This window comes from Durio zibethinus, chromosome 10 (genome assembly GCF_047325235.1).
Source record: "Durio zibethinus cultivar Kanyao isolate XHJ-2024 chromosome 10, ASM4732523v1, whole genome shotgun sequence".
Lineage (NCBI taxonomy): Eukaryota > Viridiplantae > Streptophyta > Magnoliopsida > Malvales > Malvaceae > Durio > Durio zibethinus.
The window spans coordinates 10,106,752-10,122,010 of NC_143171.1; the positions used below are offsets into that span (position 1 = coordinate 10,106,752).

Sequence of the window (15,259 nt, forward strand, 5' to 3'; positions counted from 1 at the left end):
TCTGATTTCAGAACTTTATTTATTTATAATTTGGTTAGTGATTTCTGAACATTGTTTAATACCACTTCTACGGTAATTTGTCCAGAAAGCAGCATCAAGGTTTCCAGCCCTGGATAGTGGAGTTGTCTTTGCAGTTAATCCCCATGAACTGCTTGTGTCACCATAACAATGGCCGGTTAGAACCTATCTCAATTGTCAGCGGAGTACCGTTTACCTGGTCGACATGTTTCTGGGCTATTCTGAGGCTGGGCTTGGCGACAGGTCTTTGTTTCTCATGCCTTTCATTGGGCTTATGGCTTGTCAGGTCACTCCCCGCCCGCAGATAAACTAAAGAGCAGTTCCCCGTAAAATTCATGCCCCAACCAGAATCTCAGGCCGGATCCACATCAAGGTCCACATAATCGAAGGACAGAAGGAGTAAACGACCCAATAAAATGATCAATATTTTCTTTGCTGCTTGCGCTTACGGTGGAGCAAGAAAACAGCAATGTCATCCCCCTCTCCGCTTAACCCCTCAACCCCAAAAATCTCCACCCTTCTTTCTCTTTCTACACCTCCCAAACCCTCACTTCCCCAAAACTTGTTTTTCCCTCGAAAATTGCATTCCGTCTCCCCTTCCTTCCTTTCCTCTTACATTGCCCAAAACGATGACGTCCACGATGATGAGTACGTTATTGGTGATTGCCTCGTCTTTGAAGACGGTGCTTTTGAAGACCCCTATCTCCAAGCTGGCTCCAGTTCTGACCATCCCAATTCGATCTCAGGAATCACTAAAACAAAACGCAAGAAGAAGAAAAAACAATCAGTAGAAATTGAGGCTGAGAATTTGGTTCCAGAGAAATGGAGACATGTTCTAGAGGAGATTAATATAACCAAGAAAGAGAGACGAAAACTGGCGCAACAGTTGGAGTTTGGGAGCAGAGTTGAGAAGAAGAGGCAAGGTTTGGTCCCTATAAGGAACGTGAATTTGCAAGAATACTTAAAGTATAAAGAGGATAAATTGGCTCAGTTGAACCCCGTGGTTCTTGACAATCCTTCGAGTTTTCCTGTGAAGGAGGAGAAGAAGGATGAGGAAGGGTCAAAAGAGGCTGAAATGAATCTGCCATCTTCGAGTGAGCGCGTAGCGCCTAAGAATCCCAGGTGTGCAGTTTACGGAAGGGGTTTCGAGGATATTGCTGAGTTTTTCAACAGTGGGAACCACCAGCCGGGCGAGAACAAAACCCAAGGTAGCACCGTTTTTGTTTATGTCTAGGAAATTTAGGAATTATCTGTATGTGACCTTTTTTTTTTTTTTTTTTGCCATCAAGTTTTGGTTTTTTGTTATGTTTATCTATCCTTATTTATTCGTACTTGTAAATTGCTGATGAATCATCTCTGCTTGAATATATAGGCCCACGTAAGTTGTTTACAAAGGAGGAAAAACTTATTTTAAATAGGCGTGTACCCGATCTAGCAGTTGCTACTTCTGTAAGTTTCCGGAGCTCTTGATTGTTGGTTAAAACTGCGTTTTCTATCATCTGTCATTAAGCAATTTCTGGACTCATCTTATTGGATTTTTCTGTTGGATCCTGGATCTTCCTTCTGGTATTGGGAAAGTGCCAATTTGCTGTGAAGTCAGCATCTTTAGTGGTTAACTGTTTCTTGTATTATGTACTTAGTGTGAGAAATGGCGATCTTTCTTGTCACATTGCTGAAATTTGTTGCAGGGAAAATGGCTACCCCTTCACACTCTTGCGGCTTCAGGAGAGTTCTACCTCGTTGATGCTTTATTGAAACACAATGTTGACATCAATGCTGTGGACAAGGTATTAAAATGATCTCCTCTACTGGATAAATTCTGGTATTATTTTCATTCTTGTGTAAATTATGTCATTTGCTCTATCTCTCACGTCATTTCGACTATTACATACTAATACACAGGACTTTCTTCACTTTCTCTTTTTATCTTGGTTAATGATTTTAAGTTTCAAACATTTTTTTGCAGAATGGTTTGACTGCAATTCACAAGGCAATTATTGGAAAAAAGCAGGCCATTACCAACTATCTTTTTAGAGAATCAGCTAATCCATTTGTTCGTGATGAAGTAAGTTTGTGCTTAAGATTAAATTTTAATAAAAACAAATGTTTAAGTCTCTAGATATTTGTGGTATTTTTAGATTTCAGCTGTTCAATTGGGAGTTTTTGTCTTCAAATTACTGATACTTCCCCAGTGCACAACCTTATTTGCCATTGTTGTTATTTTCTATGTTTTAGCTTCATCATGGATGTGTTCATGCAAGGAAAAGGAAAGGGAGAGAGGGCTTGAGATGCTTTGACGATATTCCTTGTTCTTACCGATAGTGATTCAGCTCGATTTTTGGGTTAATATTAACTTTTTCTTTTTGTCTCCCTGGAAACAGGATGGGGCCACCTTGATGCATTATGCTGTCAATGCAGCATCAACTCCCACAATTAAACTACTTCTGTTATACAATGTTGATATAAATCTTCAGGACAATGTATGGTTAACCTTTCCTAGTTTTTTGCTTTCCTAATTTGTTGTCAATACTTATGTTCCATTTGATGATGCATTTTTTTTGAGTTTTGCCTTTTCTAGGATGGTTGGACACCATTACATCTTGCTGTTCAAGGTAGAAGAACAGATATAGTGAAGCTTTTATTAATTAGAGGGGCAGATAAGATGCTAAAAAACAAGGTAAGGATATTGTGATTCATTAACTAATGTTATTTTAACCAGTTCCTTTACAATTCTTTTGGTGGTTGGTTTGTTAACCTGCTAGCAATTAATTCATAATTTTGCTCTTTTTTACTCTTAATTTTGCCTTCACGAGCAGCATAAATGGCTATTCCCTCAGCTAAAATTCTCAATTTATATCAATGATGGAGTCTTTTGCTTGTTTCAGGATGGTTTAACCCCACTTGACCTTTGCTTTTACTCTGGTCGAGATACGAGAACATATGAACTGATCAAGCTGTTGAAGCAGCTTCGCAGGCCACAGTCGGTAACTGCTTTAAGTAAGTATTCAAGATGATCGATTTCCCGGCTGCCCTAGTACTTGCATAGCCTCGCAATACTTCTACCATCGTTCATGTTCTAGATTATGATAGAGGCAACCGGCAATTCACTGATCAGAAGAATGTTTGCTTCTACACCCAATTGCTACAAATTGATGAACTTGTGAACATGTAATTATGAGAAATTATCTGATCAGTAATTCTGTAACTTTCTTCATTCTTCTTTATGTACTAATACCATGTATAGTTTTCTCTTTTTATTTATTTATTTATTTTTTTGGGGTTAGATTTACAAATCAAATAAATGACAAAAGGGGGAGTAGAAGCATAGACGAGGGAATGATTTTGGGAAAATGAGTTTCTGTAATTAATCGTCATTGCTAGCGTTAGATATTTGTTGGAGACGCGATTTGGTTATCGACCAACAAGGTGCAAACGCCGTCGTTTTAACTTTCTTAACAGCCTTCGTGGCAAACATAGGTAACTTAAGTAGATTGTTAGGTCCCTGGAACGATAAGCTGTGGTTTCCTTTCCTTTCTACATCAAGCTCATATCTTGGAACACATGTACATGCACATATCGGGTCGGTCGCTGTTTCTCCATTTTAATTTTCAACTGCCTTTGTTTTCCCTTTCGTTGGTTACCTCCATAAAACAAACTCCAAACCAAACATCTTCTTTCTCCACCTCTCTTAGATAATGCTCGGTGCTCAACTTTGCGTCCGTACAATTCGGCCTTTTTGGATTTTCTCAGATGAATCGAATGTCGCTTATCCGACCACTTCTTCTTCTTCTTCGCTTTGTTCCTCGACCTGTTACTCTTCAATCCGTTTACATTTTACGACGAAACGCTGCCGTCCTTCTCCTAAACCGACCCTCATTTCTTGCCACTCCTCCCATGGTAGCTTTGGTCCCCAATTTAGCAACGACGACAACCAAGATCACCAGTTTCTCGAGGCTTCTCTTCTGGTCTCAGGTTTGCTTCTGTTTCTCCATGAATTTTTATTACTAATTTGGTTGGAAATGAATTTTCTTTTATAGACAAAAATTGGGAATCTGTTGATGTTGGAGATATGGATGGTGCAGAAACTATTTTGCACTACCGGATGTTGAGGCAAGGATTTCAAGAAGACATAAAATGGAAGTCAACTAGGAGCCAGCTTCCAATTTCAGGGGCTAAAATTAGTTCAATTGGACAAGCCTTTCTTAGTCGCTTTCCCAGTCCAACTATTTTTCTTAAGATTTCTTGTGATGGAGACTTCTTACTACCCATTATTGTAGGTATACATGAAATCAACAATTCTACCCTTTTCCATTTTTTTTTCAGTTCTTTAATTGTAATTGTTGGTTGGATCGATTTTATTAGTAGCTCTAATTAATATGATGTTGCAGGGGAGTTTGCTGTTGAAAAACTTATGGCTGCATTTTGGGGAGATGATGATGGGGTAACTTCTTAATTCATTACCATTATAAAGTTGCTTTTTTTTTTATAGATAGAGTTATGCCCTTGTGTTAATTTCTTGACTTGATTTTTTTGCAGGATAGTCCTGATCAGTTCCAGCTTGTTAAAAATGTTGTGGAGCAGCTTGGATATGAAGTATGGAGTTGGTTTTTCTCATGTATTTAAGACTTGCTGAAATCTTTGTAGCTTTTTTCAGTTACTTGCTTTAGTTGTTTCTTTACAGCATATGTCTAGTAAAAACTCTTGTAAATACTTGAACTTGGCAGAGATAAGTAAAAGAAATTTCTAAAATAAGAATGCAGATAATCGAGCCAATAGTTTCGTTGCTTCCCTAGATTGTCAACCAGTTACTACTTACACTTACAAGCTTTAATTTGGGAAAACTGTGCACTTTTTTGTGTGATATATCTTTTCATGGATTTTTTTTTTTTTTTACATATCTTCATTTCAGGTTAAAATGGTGAGAATTACACAAAGGGTTGTCAGTACTTACTTTGCAAAATTGTATTTTAGCAAGGTGATTAAAAGATTGTTGTATTTCTATTTCCTTCAGATGATACAGAACCTGTTTCAATTATTGTTTTTTATGTTTACAGCCAGGGGAAAATGATGTCATAAGTGTGGATGCAGGACCCTCAGATGCCATATATGTGGCTAATAGATGCAAGGTATGTACTCGGAAATTATTTTATAAATCAAATCTTGTGCAATATGAAAGGGGAATTGGTTGCATTCTAGTCTTACTCTGTTGCAATTGGTACTTGCTTTGACTTACACCAGTATAAAATATCAGTGCAAAGTTCAGTAAGGCTACCTGGTTTGATTTGATTAGGTTGGTAAGCAATAATATGGCATTTTATATATGTAAGTGCTTGCATTTGCATTTGTTATGCATACTCATACGCTGATGCTTTCAGAACTGTGATTAGATGATCCAGTATTTCCAATTTGCAATCTGCCTCTCTCTTGTTCCAATGACAAATTGCTTTTTCTTTCAAGGTTCAATTTTGTATTTACTTGATTGCCTCTCCAAAGCTTCTAATTGGTGTTTCCTCTATGCAGGCTCCAATATATGTAAATAAACAAATTGTCTTGGCAGATGCTATTAGAATTGGCTATGGGATGGGCAGAGTCCGCGATACAAAGTCTACTTATGATGTATCCCTTGACAGGTATATTGCTTATATTGCTTTTGGTGTCTTCTTACCATATTGTCTGGCTTATGGTAACTCTAAGCATGGTTATATATTTCCAGTGCTGCAGATGGTCCAGATTTACTAACAGAGGAGCTGGATCTGGTGAGGAATATGGATTTAGCTGTCAAAGAAGAAAGGTACAATGATGCAGGTAATAAAAATATAATATAGTCTTCTAACCCGAAAAAAAAAGAAAGATAACAGAATCTTTTTTTTTCCCATTTAATTATAAATCTACAAAAGAATTACAAAGTACTATTTGTTTTTCATTACTTTGTTTTCACACGTTGAATCTCCTGTTGTCTCACACTATCTAATCAATTTATATTTGTATAATTTGCTGCAGCAATGTTAAGAGACAAACTAATGAAGCTACGCAACTCAAGTCATGGCCAGTAACCTATTTCTAATGTTTCCAAGTTTGTATACTCGTTGATTGGTGGTTGGCCTGTTTGTGAGCTCATTTTTTTGGCTTTTATTGTTAAAAGTGGAAGGATATACCTTCTGGTTTTAGAGTTTCAGTGCCTGCTCAGATTGCTGTAGTTTGTGGAGCTTCAGGAAGGTGCTAGGCTAAAAACATACCATTGGAAGTTGGAACCTGTTAACCCCATTAACCTAGAATTTCAGTGTTCAAGTTAAGCCTGAGGAAACATTCCTGGAATGAATTCATGATCATGCTTTACAAAAAGGTGGTAATGTACAGGTTCAACTTAGAAATGTTGCCCCTATGATTATGGGTAATTGTGGATTAACTGGGATGGTGCATAGCCATGATCATGAAGGATAAAAATATTCAAGTTACACATGGAGCAGCCATTGATTTTGTTTGTATTTCCGATTATATGATGTATGTTAGAACCTATTATGTTTTTCTTCGAATGTAATATCCATCAATTTCACAGATATTCCTATGATTTTGGTTGTCTACTTGGCTCCCTAGCTTTAAGAAAATGGAATATAAATTTTGCTGTGAATCATGCTATGCAATGTGTCATTTTGCTGATAGCTCTACTGTCAATTCTCTTTTTTCCTTTTCCCTACTGAACAATTCTGCTGTTGATAACATTTTCCTATTGGAAGTTCTTGTGAATAAATTAAAATACAGTAGGAAAAGAAGCCAAAATGGTTAATAAAAGACTTGGCATAAAGCAACAAGGCAACAAGGGGAGGACAAAACGATGATATGAACATAATGCACCAATTGTATTTCCTCCAGAAGAAATTTGTTGGTTGTTTCCGATGCTTTGAAATTACTGATAAATACCACTAGGTCAATATAAGCATGTAATAAATGGTCTTTTGATACACGCACAAATCACAATAATAAGAAAATCCGTTTTCTCATTCTCAAGCCCGAGATATGAACATTCACAGATCCGTAAATGGGTATTGAGCAACATCAACCAAAAGCTGCAGTCGAAAGTGTTGCAGCATTCTCAAATTGATTATAGTTCATACAGGTGTTGAAACTAGACGGTGTCAGATAGGAGGTATACGCAGACGGCGAGGTTTTGGCATTCTTTCACCATCTCCCCACTGTGCATAATCTTCCTTTCCATGCACTGCATCATCCCCTACCTCAAGATCCTCTTTATCCGTTCTTAAATTAACAATGCAAAAAGGCAGTAACAGCAGCATTCCATGCAGTGATAAAAATTGCTCCTAGAAACTGACAATCCATTCGGTCATGGTGGAACTCTCCATAACTGTGGAGGGAGCATGGACCATAACATCCCCATTAGGACTACTGACCATGTATGCACAAGCCCAGCCCATGTGGCATGGTCAGGCCTTGGTATGCTTTGTTACTACCATGAATGCCCTGCTACCGAACAACGGACGAAACTTAAACTATGGGACGGAATTCTTGAGCAGTGTGCGGGCCAGTGTGAGCCCTAGAGCCAGACGGTTGTGCAGTTACGCTGGAGCTTGTAAGCCTTGTGGGACGCTCTCGGGCGAGCCTTGAGCAGGCAATTTCGAGTGGACTGGTGGAGCAACGTTGCCTATATATTCTAGCATCATTAGGATCAAGAAGGAGATCATTGTGCCTTGAATTGATTGGAGTTGGCCTTGGATTTGTTTGGGGAGAAAATGTTCTCATTTCAAATTTATTTGTTGTTACTGGTGATAACTTTAAAAACTCTTACGCTCTTTATAGGGAAACATTCGATCAGCTTTTTGTCAATCCCTTGGCTAGCAAGTAGGTAGGGTTTTGCTAGTCTTAAGTAAGTTACTCCTAGGCACATGTAATATCTAGGTGAGTAGCCATCGGAGGGTTACAAGAATGGAACAGTGCCTCTTCAAGACATGTTAAACCTAGGGACAATCGAGATTAATAGGCCTCGTATCACATCTTTGCGTTAAGTTGTGGGGTTGTTTGCTGGCATTCGATATGCCTTTGATTTTCCCTCCAAAAGACGGCTTATGAATAACGAAGGATTAATGAGGGTAATTGCGTAAGATGGGCATCAATGAGCTTGAGGGATGAGCGAACTAATAAGTAGGCAAGCTATTAGACTTTTGTGGCTACTCGATGGAATGCATGGGGGTGTGTTGCAGCTGGGGCAGCACACTCAAGCATTCAATGAGATGCTAGTATGATGTTGTGTGTCTATCACGCATGCAGGATGCCTAATGCGAGGCTAAGAGACGTGGCCTCAAAGTGTGACCTTCATAGGCGATCACATCAAGTTTGATATGGCTCTTGGTTGGCTGCAAAGTATGCGAGCATGGTGTTGGGTTCTCACCATGTTGAAATGTGATATCTTGAAGAGAAATAGGGTAATACGCTCTATATGAGTTATTAAAAGGTTGGTGCTTAGAGCCCTAGTGCTAGCTAGCATTAAATGGGTGCTCGGGCCTCATATGAGCAGGGATTTAAATAGCGGTCGCGATCATATTTTCGGTCACTTCACGTTTATCGTATTTTCAAATATAATGGAGATCATTGCGGTCACTGCAGTCATCGCAATCATAAATTTTTTTTTTGCATAATTTATTATAAAATGTAATAATTATAATTATAATTATAAAAACTCTTATTCAATGATTTTAAAAATAGTTTATGACACTTTATGTTTTTTATTTTCTAAAAAAATTATTTACAATTTTATTTAGATTATAAAAAGCATTCATATTTGGTTTATCCATAAAATTTTTTTTCGCCAAGTTTATATTCAATATTAATTATAGACAAATCAAATATTAGCAAAACATAATATATTAAATACCAAGCATCTATATTTAATAAAATTACAAACTTAAAAATATAATAATTTCAAATTCTATCAACTACAATTATTGATATATATTTCAAATTTACCATATGGTAGAATGACAAGGAGGATTAAATTCTCTATCTTCACTTTGAGAGCCAAGTTGACTCCATCTCTATCTCCGAGGCCTTTATTTTTGATACATTTGAGGTGAAAGATATATTTGAGGATGATATATTTGAGGATGATACATTTGTGGTAGGGGATACATTTGTAGTAAATGATACATTTGAGGTGGATAATAACCATATGGAGGTGGATAACTATAAGGAGGTCGAAAATTAGGTTGTTCTGGTGGATAGTAATGTCCTTGAGTACTAGTAGATGATTTACTATACTCAAAGTTATTAGAATTTGGTTTCTCACCTGAAAATGAAAAACTTTTAGAAATATTATAGTGGTGCTTCTTAGCTTTTCCTTTTGATTGAGCTGTATGTATACTTTGACCCTCACTAGATTTAGTAAATGGATTTACTCCGTATTATGACATATTAATGAAAAGTTCACCAGTAGCAGTAAGCCCAAATTCTCCTCTAAGTGGGTTGTAAGGTCGATTTGCATCCATATTATCACCAAAATTTGCATCATCACCATCACATATCCATCTCCATCATCATCATCATCGTCATTTAGACTTAAAGCCCCACCATTATCACTCTGACTTGGTGTTGGACTTGAATTTGAATGAGACACATTCTTTTCTTGAGATTGGCATGATTGTTCAACATTTATTTCATTATTAGAATTATCTGCTGGCAACCAATTAAAGTTTTGACCATCTAATAGTGGATTTTCTTTCTCTTGTAGCCATTCTGTTAGTGGATCATCATCTTAAAAAATATGATCAAGGTTAATAGGATTAAAACTATTATTTATCTCATCAATGCTCATTCTTTTCTGATGTCTCATCCTCAGCCTCATGTTGTAATAGGTATATACAAGTTTTTGAAGTCTTTCAAACTTCAATCTGTTTCTTACTTTAGTGTGAATATAGCAAAATGTGCTCCAATTACGTTCACAATTTGATGCAGATGTTGTTTGACTAAGCACTTTGATTGCTAGTTTTTATAATTCAGGAACATAAGTGCCATATATCATCCACCACTCAGCTGTATAAAATTATTTAAATTAAATTTGAATGTGCTATACAATTAAATAATATAAATAAATTATAATTATTTAATTTACTATTTACCTGGATTCATTTGCTTCCAAGCTCTTTGTGCTTGTGAAGTACCAAATATTTTATGCTTGTCTCGAAATAATAACAACTACATCGATTGAAAATATAATAATAAATGAATAAATAAAAAATAATTTAATTTTTAATACATAAAATAAATGTTAAAGTTATAAAATAGTATTAAATACTAATATGATTAATCATTCTAATTTGAGTATTTATCAAAGGCTCTAATCTTTCAATAACTGCTTTTATACCTTCTAATATTTCTTTAAATACATTTGCAGAACATTCCATTCTAAGTTGAAATTGTGGATTTAGATAGTAAGCTAAACATAATTCATAACAATATTATATTAAAGTAATAAAACATAAATATATAAGCAATTTAAGTATAAAAAATAAACATATTTTTTAAGTACCATCTATATTCTTAGTTTACTTACCAACTGAATGCAAGTCAGAGTGCATGAAACTTCATCTATTGTCAATAATCTTTTTATATTCAGTAGAATAATGATAATTTTGCTTAATTGCTTGTTTAGCTCTATCTACAGCCTTATAAATAAAGCCTATTGTTGGTTTTTCATCACCATCCATAAGGCGTAACACTTTTACCAAAGGCTTATAAATTTTTATTACATCGCTTGCTTTTTTCCAAAAATCTTTTCCCAAAATGATTTTTTTTAGCTTAAAAAATAAGTCCTTATTTTTGTTGTCCTCATTTTGAATCTTTAAATTCCTATATATTCATTAATAAATTTTTAGAGTAATATATTTTAAATTAATATTTTAAATAATGATATCATAAAAAGATGTTAGATTTAAATTATTGTACCAATTACTAAGTACTAACCTTTGAATTGAACATCTCTTTCAAACCTTACTTTTGCCTTATTATTTCTTCTAACTGTATGAAATAAGTGATAAATTGGGTAAGAGCAAGATGATGTATTTGCTTCTCTTGTGTATATTTCTTCATCAAATTAACAGTCCAAATGTGATTGTATATAAAACAAGTCACTTTCTTTGCATCATCCAAAATCTTTGCCACATTTTTTTTCTTTTCAATATCTTCAAAGCACAAGTTTAAACAATGAGCTGAACATGCTGTCCAATACAAATGTTTTCTCTTCTCCATTAGTATTTTTTCTGTGGCCTTAAGTGCTATCTCATTATTAGTAACTATTTGAATAATGCATTTTCTTCATTTCTTCTACAATTTCATTTAATAATCTGTAATAAAAATTTGCATCTCTACTATGAACACTTGAGACATTTACAGATTTCCAAAAAATGGTCTTTTACTACAGTAAACAAGAAAATTAATGATATGCATTTGATTCAAACTATTGGTCCAACCACACACATCAAAGTGACACCCAATTTATTCCAATGAGCTTTTAATCAATTAACTCATTCATGAACTTGTTGTTACTCAGACTCTAAATACACATCTGAGACCTTATAAGGTGTTGAAAGTTTACATGTTGACCAACTTCTACTATCACAAAAATCAAATTATGCAATCATGGAGAATTTGCTAATTGAAAGGAAGTCGATCATATATAAAAAATTTTGATACTGATTCACCCATCTTTTTTTTAATGTTTTTAAAAATGAATCACTTACTTTTGGTTGCCTTGAACTATTACTTTTAACCTATTTAGGTATAGCTCCCATTAATTAAAATTCAGACTCATTTGGAGTTGATTTCCTTGTTCTTTCTTTAAAATATTCAGCAATTGAGCCATGAAAGCTTCGTCTCTCTTTATATATATTACTCCAACCACTAGTTCTTTGTCTGAATTCTTGTCTTCTGTGCCACTCATGTTGTGATTGGATACTATCTTGCACGAATTGTCTAGTAGCGATGTCTTCATCAATAAATCTTTCATAATCATCTTTCCCTCTTAATTGTGATAAAAATTCATTTTTTTTCTTTTTGTTGTCAATTTTTTTATTTGCTTTCTTGAAAGAGTTTCATCATACTTTCTCTTACTATACCTATTAATAATATAGTTAAAAAAAGGAGAAAATTAGTTACACATGCTTATGTAATTTTATAATTTTTATTGAGAAATTAACAATAATATTTTCTAAGGAATTATAAAAACATAACATACCAGTAACGTTGGGGCATAGTGCAATATTGTCAGTTTTATAAGCAATGTGTTTCTTCAAATGTATTATTCCTCATTTTACAACTTTATCACAAAGTTTACATGAAACATTTTCTCTTGTATTTGGCACAAGTGTTCCAAAATGCCAACCTATATCATCACTTGGCGTACCCTCTACTCATTTACTTGAGAACTCTTTATGTGGTAGCATACTTACTATTTTGTATAAAAACAAAATAAACTTTATTTAGAAATATTGATATTACTTATTACATCATTAAAAATTGATTTTATGCTAAATTTTTTAATTTTTAGTTTTTAATCTTAAGAATATTATTAAATAACTTAATCTTTTTGATATACTAATTGAAATAAACTTTTTTTTATCACAAATAACTTTCAATAATTATATAATAAATACAATATTCAATAATTACATAAAAATAACAAGAATTAATCTAATATCAAAAGAATTAACAACAATATAAAATCAAAACAACAAAAAAATTATTAAATTTCATATACAAAATTATAAATTAATTTATAATACAATCAAAATATAATATTTAATTTTAATTAATTTTCGTCTAACTTATACAAAAAAATTTATCAAAATTTTTCATCTAAAATCTCTATATATATCATATTAAATTATTAATCCCTTAATTTTTTAATTATAAATCTTCAATCCCTCTAATTAGATTTTATCTAAAAAAAATTCAAAAATTAAAAATGTTCAAACTTAAATTTTAATAAAATTTTCAAACCTATATTTTTTATTTTTTAGTTTTTAATTTTAATAAGAGTAATAGATCATAAAATGTTAAATTTATTAAGTAACTTAATATTTTTGATACACTAATTGATATAAATTTTTTTTATCACAAATAACTTTCAAAAATTATATAGTAAATACAATCTTCAATAATTACACAAAAATAACAAGAATTAATCTAATATCAAAAGAATTGACAATAATATAAATATCAAAACAATAAAAAAATTATTAAAATTCAGATACAAAATTATAAATTAATATATAACACATTTAAAATATAATATTTAATTTTAATTATTTTTCATCTAACTTTTACAAAAAAATTTATAAAAAATTTTCATCTAAAATCTCTATTATATTATATTAAATTATTAATCTCTTATTTTTTAATTATAAGTTTTCAATACCTTAATTAAATTTTATCTAAAAAATTTCAAAAATTAATTACAAAATTAAATAAAAAATTCGACCCCCACTCGTCCAATGGCCCTACCCACCCCACCCCACCCAATTCCCTATCCACCAACGTGCCCAATATCCCCCAATTTGTTTAATTTTAGTAGACCCACCTAGGAAACGCAGCTTACTCTTTTCTGTTCATCTTCTTCGTGCTTCCAGAGCTTGGCCTTCCATAATTTTCTTTTCTCCTTTTTTTTTCTTTTCATCTTTTATTTTCTCTCGCATCCTTTCATCATTATCACTTGCCTAGTACCTACGGAATACATTGTTCGTCTCTTTCAAACTATCATAACAGACATCATTTTACAAAAATTTTATAAAAAAAAAGGTAATTTAACTTTATTTTCTTATTTTATTTGATCTTAAATGTTGATTGAGAACTTGAAGCTGATTTGAATTTGGGTGTCGAAGTACCGATTAAATGATTGATAAATAATTCATCTATTTTTGGCTCATTTTTAGATTGATTTTGATGCTAAAGACTTGAGATTCTGAGTTTTATTTTTTTCTTTTACTTTTACTTTTACTTTTGCAGGCTTATTACTTTATTCTGTACTATTGAAAAATTATTTTTTTCTTGAACTATTAGATCCGTGAGTAAGAAAATAGAATAGCGGCAATAACGATTATTGTTGTTATTTCCCGTTACATCATTATTTTATGGTCGTTACACACCGTTTTGGTTGTGAATGAATTTCTCAACCGCATTTTATCCAATAACGGTGGAAGGTGGTGGGGCTACCACAATTTTGCAGCCGTTATTCCGCTATTAAATCACTATTTGAATCCTAGCCTATGAGTAAACATGCTGGTTAATGATTGGAGTGGGTGTTCTCCTTCAAGCGACCTTATGGGGTTAAACCTTGAAAAGCTTTCATGCGTGATGCAATCGAGCTTAGGTTAGTTATCCATACGAAACATAGATTTATGAAAGGCTAATTTCATATAAGAGTAGTCTTTGTGTCGTACCGTCACGTTGTTTTGTTATAGGGAATGCATTGTCTATGATAGTTGGAATTAGAGCGAAATTAGTCTCATCCTTTGTGCTAAGATGAAAAACCAAGTAAGTGTATAGATATGGAAATTGAGTTGGTTTTAAGTTTAAAAAGGACTATTGAGGTGAATATTCCATTTTATGGCTTGTAGGCTAGAAAATGAGCCTCAGATGTATACGTGGGTGAATGGCCTATAGAAAGTAGACCTTCGAGTGGGCTTTTGGATGCCAAGCAAAAGGCATGGAAGTCCAGTTACACTTCCAGGATGGTGTTGGTTTGTGTGGGCATTGGAAGCTTTTCGGATAACGATCGAATTATGAGATCAAAATGTGAAATAAGGCACATCTTGAAATGGTGTTTGAGCATGGTTATATGGGCCAAATAAGTAGTGTTCTAAGGGACATGAGTTGAGTTTATTGAGATAAGTTACTAATTAATGTACTTGGTTTTGTACTGTAAGAGCCTTAATTGACACACGAGATGAGTAATTGAGCTTCGGACGATGAGTCATTTTGCAAAAGTAGATATGCTTAGGATGGGCAAAGGACCAAATGTGTTTGAGTTGGCCAGTGAGCAAAGTCGTATAAGTTTGAGATGGTCAGGGGACCATGTGAGTTTGAATAGGGTAATGGATGTGCTAAGTTGAGTTATGTGGTTAGTGTATCAAATATGTTAAGCTAGCGGATAAACATGGCATTATGTATTGGATCTTATCAATTGACTAGAAGAGTTTGAGCAAGGTACAGATATACAGGTTGAGATTAAGCTAAGAAT

General features: G+C 33.7%; 2 protein-coding genes across 7 annotated transcripts; both read left to right on the plus strand.

Annotated features, from left to right (window-relative positions):
* The first annotated feature begins 85 nt into the window (after positions 1-85).
* Positions 86-3,851, plus strand: LOC149516413 (ankyrin repeat domain-containing protein, chloroplastic-like). Of its 4 annotated transcripts, XM_022886008.2 has the most exons (9): positions 86-1,226; positions 1,391-1,467; positions 1,707-1,805; positions 1,985-2,083; positions 2,400-2,498; positions 2,597-2,695; positions 2,904-3,015; positions 3,478-3,598; positions 3,711-3,851. In XM_022886008.2, the coding sequence occupies exons 1-9, from the start codon at positions 488-490 to the stop codon at positions 3,712-3,714; spliced, it is 1,449 nt and encodes a 482-aa protein (XP_022741743.2). In that variant the 5' UTR covers positions 86-487; the 3' UTR covers positions 3,715-3,851. The 4 variants fall into 4 exon arrangements, 3 of the variants coding, with proteins under 3 accessions (XP_022741743.2, XP_022741742.2, XP_089622877.1); XM_022886007.2 differs by lacking the exon at positions 3,711-3,851 and having other exon boundaries at positions 3,478-3,704; XM_089766751.1 differs by lacking the exons at positions 3,478-3,598; positions 3,711-3,851 and having other exon boundaries at positions 116-1,226; positions 2,904-3,275.
* LOC111293209 (bifunctional nuclease 2-like) lies at positions 3,714-6,646 on the plus strand. Of its 3 annotated transcripts, none has more exons than XM_022886009.2 (9): positions 3,714-3,990; positions 4,101-4,295; positions 4,407-4,459; positions 4,555-4,611; positions 4,928-4,993; positions 5,073-5,144; positions 5,539-5,648; positions 5,732-5,823; positions 6,019-6,646. In XM_022886009.2, exons 1-9 carry the CDS (start codon positions 3,714-3,716, stop codon positions 6,069-6,071), a joined length of 975 nt encoding a protein of 324 aa, XP_022741744.2. In that variant the 3' UTR covers positions 6,072-6,646. The 3 variants fall into 3 exon arrangements, with proteins under 3 accessions (XP_022741744.2, XP_089622878.1, XP_089622879.1); XM_089766752.1 differs by having other exon boundaries at positions 4,101-4,291; positions 4,555-4,633; XM_089766753.1 differs by having other exon boundaries at positions 4,101-4,291; positions 4,560-4,611.
* The last annotated feature ends 8,613 nt before the right edge of the window (positions 6,647-15,259 follow it).

Bases quoted from the DNA above. Each gene is read 5' to 3' on its own strand.
- LOC149516413 (XM_022886007.2), top strand. From the start codon at position 488: ATGTCATCCCCCTCTCCGCTTAACCCCTCAACCCCAAAAATCTCCACC. The intron at 1,468-1,706 runs GTAAGTTTCCGG...AATTTGTTGCAG, and splicing joins ATCTAGCAGTTGCTACTTCT to GGAAAATGGCTACCCCTTCA. The intron at 2,084-2,399 runs GTAAGTTTGTGC...CCCTGGAAACAG, and splicing joins ATCCATTTGTTCGTGATGAA to GATGGGGCCACCTTGATGCA.
- LOC111293209 (XM_089766752.1), top strand. From the start codon at position 3,714: ATGCTCGGTGCTCAACTTTGCGTCCGTACAATTCGGCCTTTTTGGATT. The intron at 4,994-5,072 runs GTGATTAAAAGA...TTATGTTTACAG, and splicing joins CAAAATTGTATTTTAGCAAG to CCAGGGGAAAATGATGTCAT. The intron at 5,145-5,538 runs GTATGTACTCGG...TCCTCTATGCAG, and splicing joins ATGTGGCTAATAGATGCAAG to GCTCCAATATATGTAAATAA.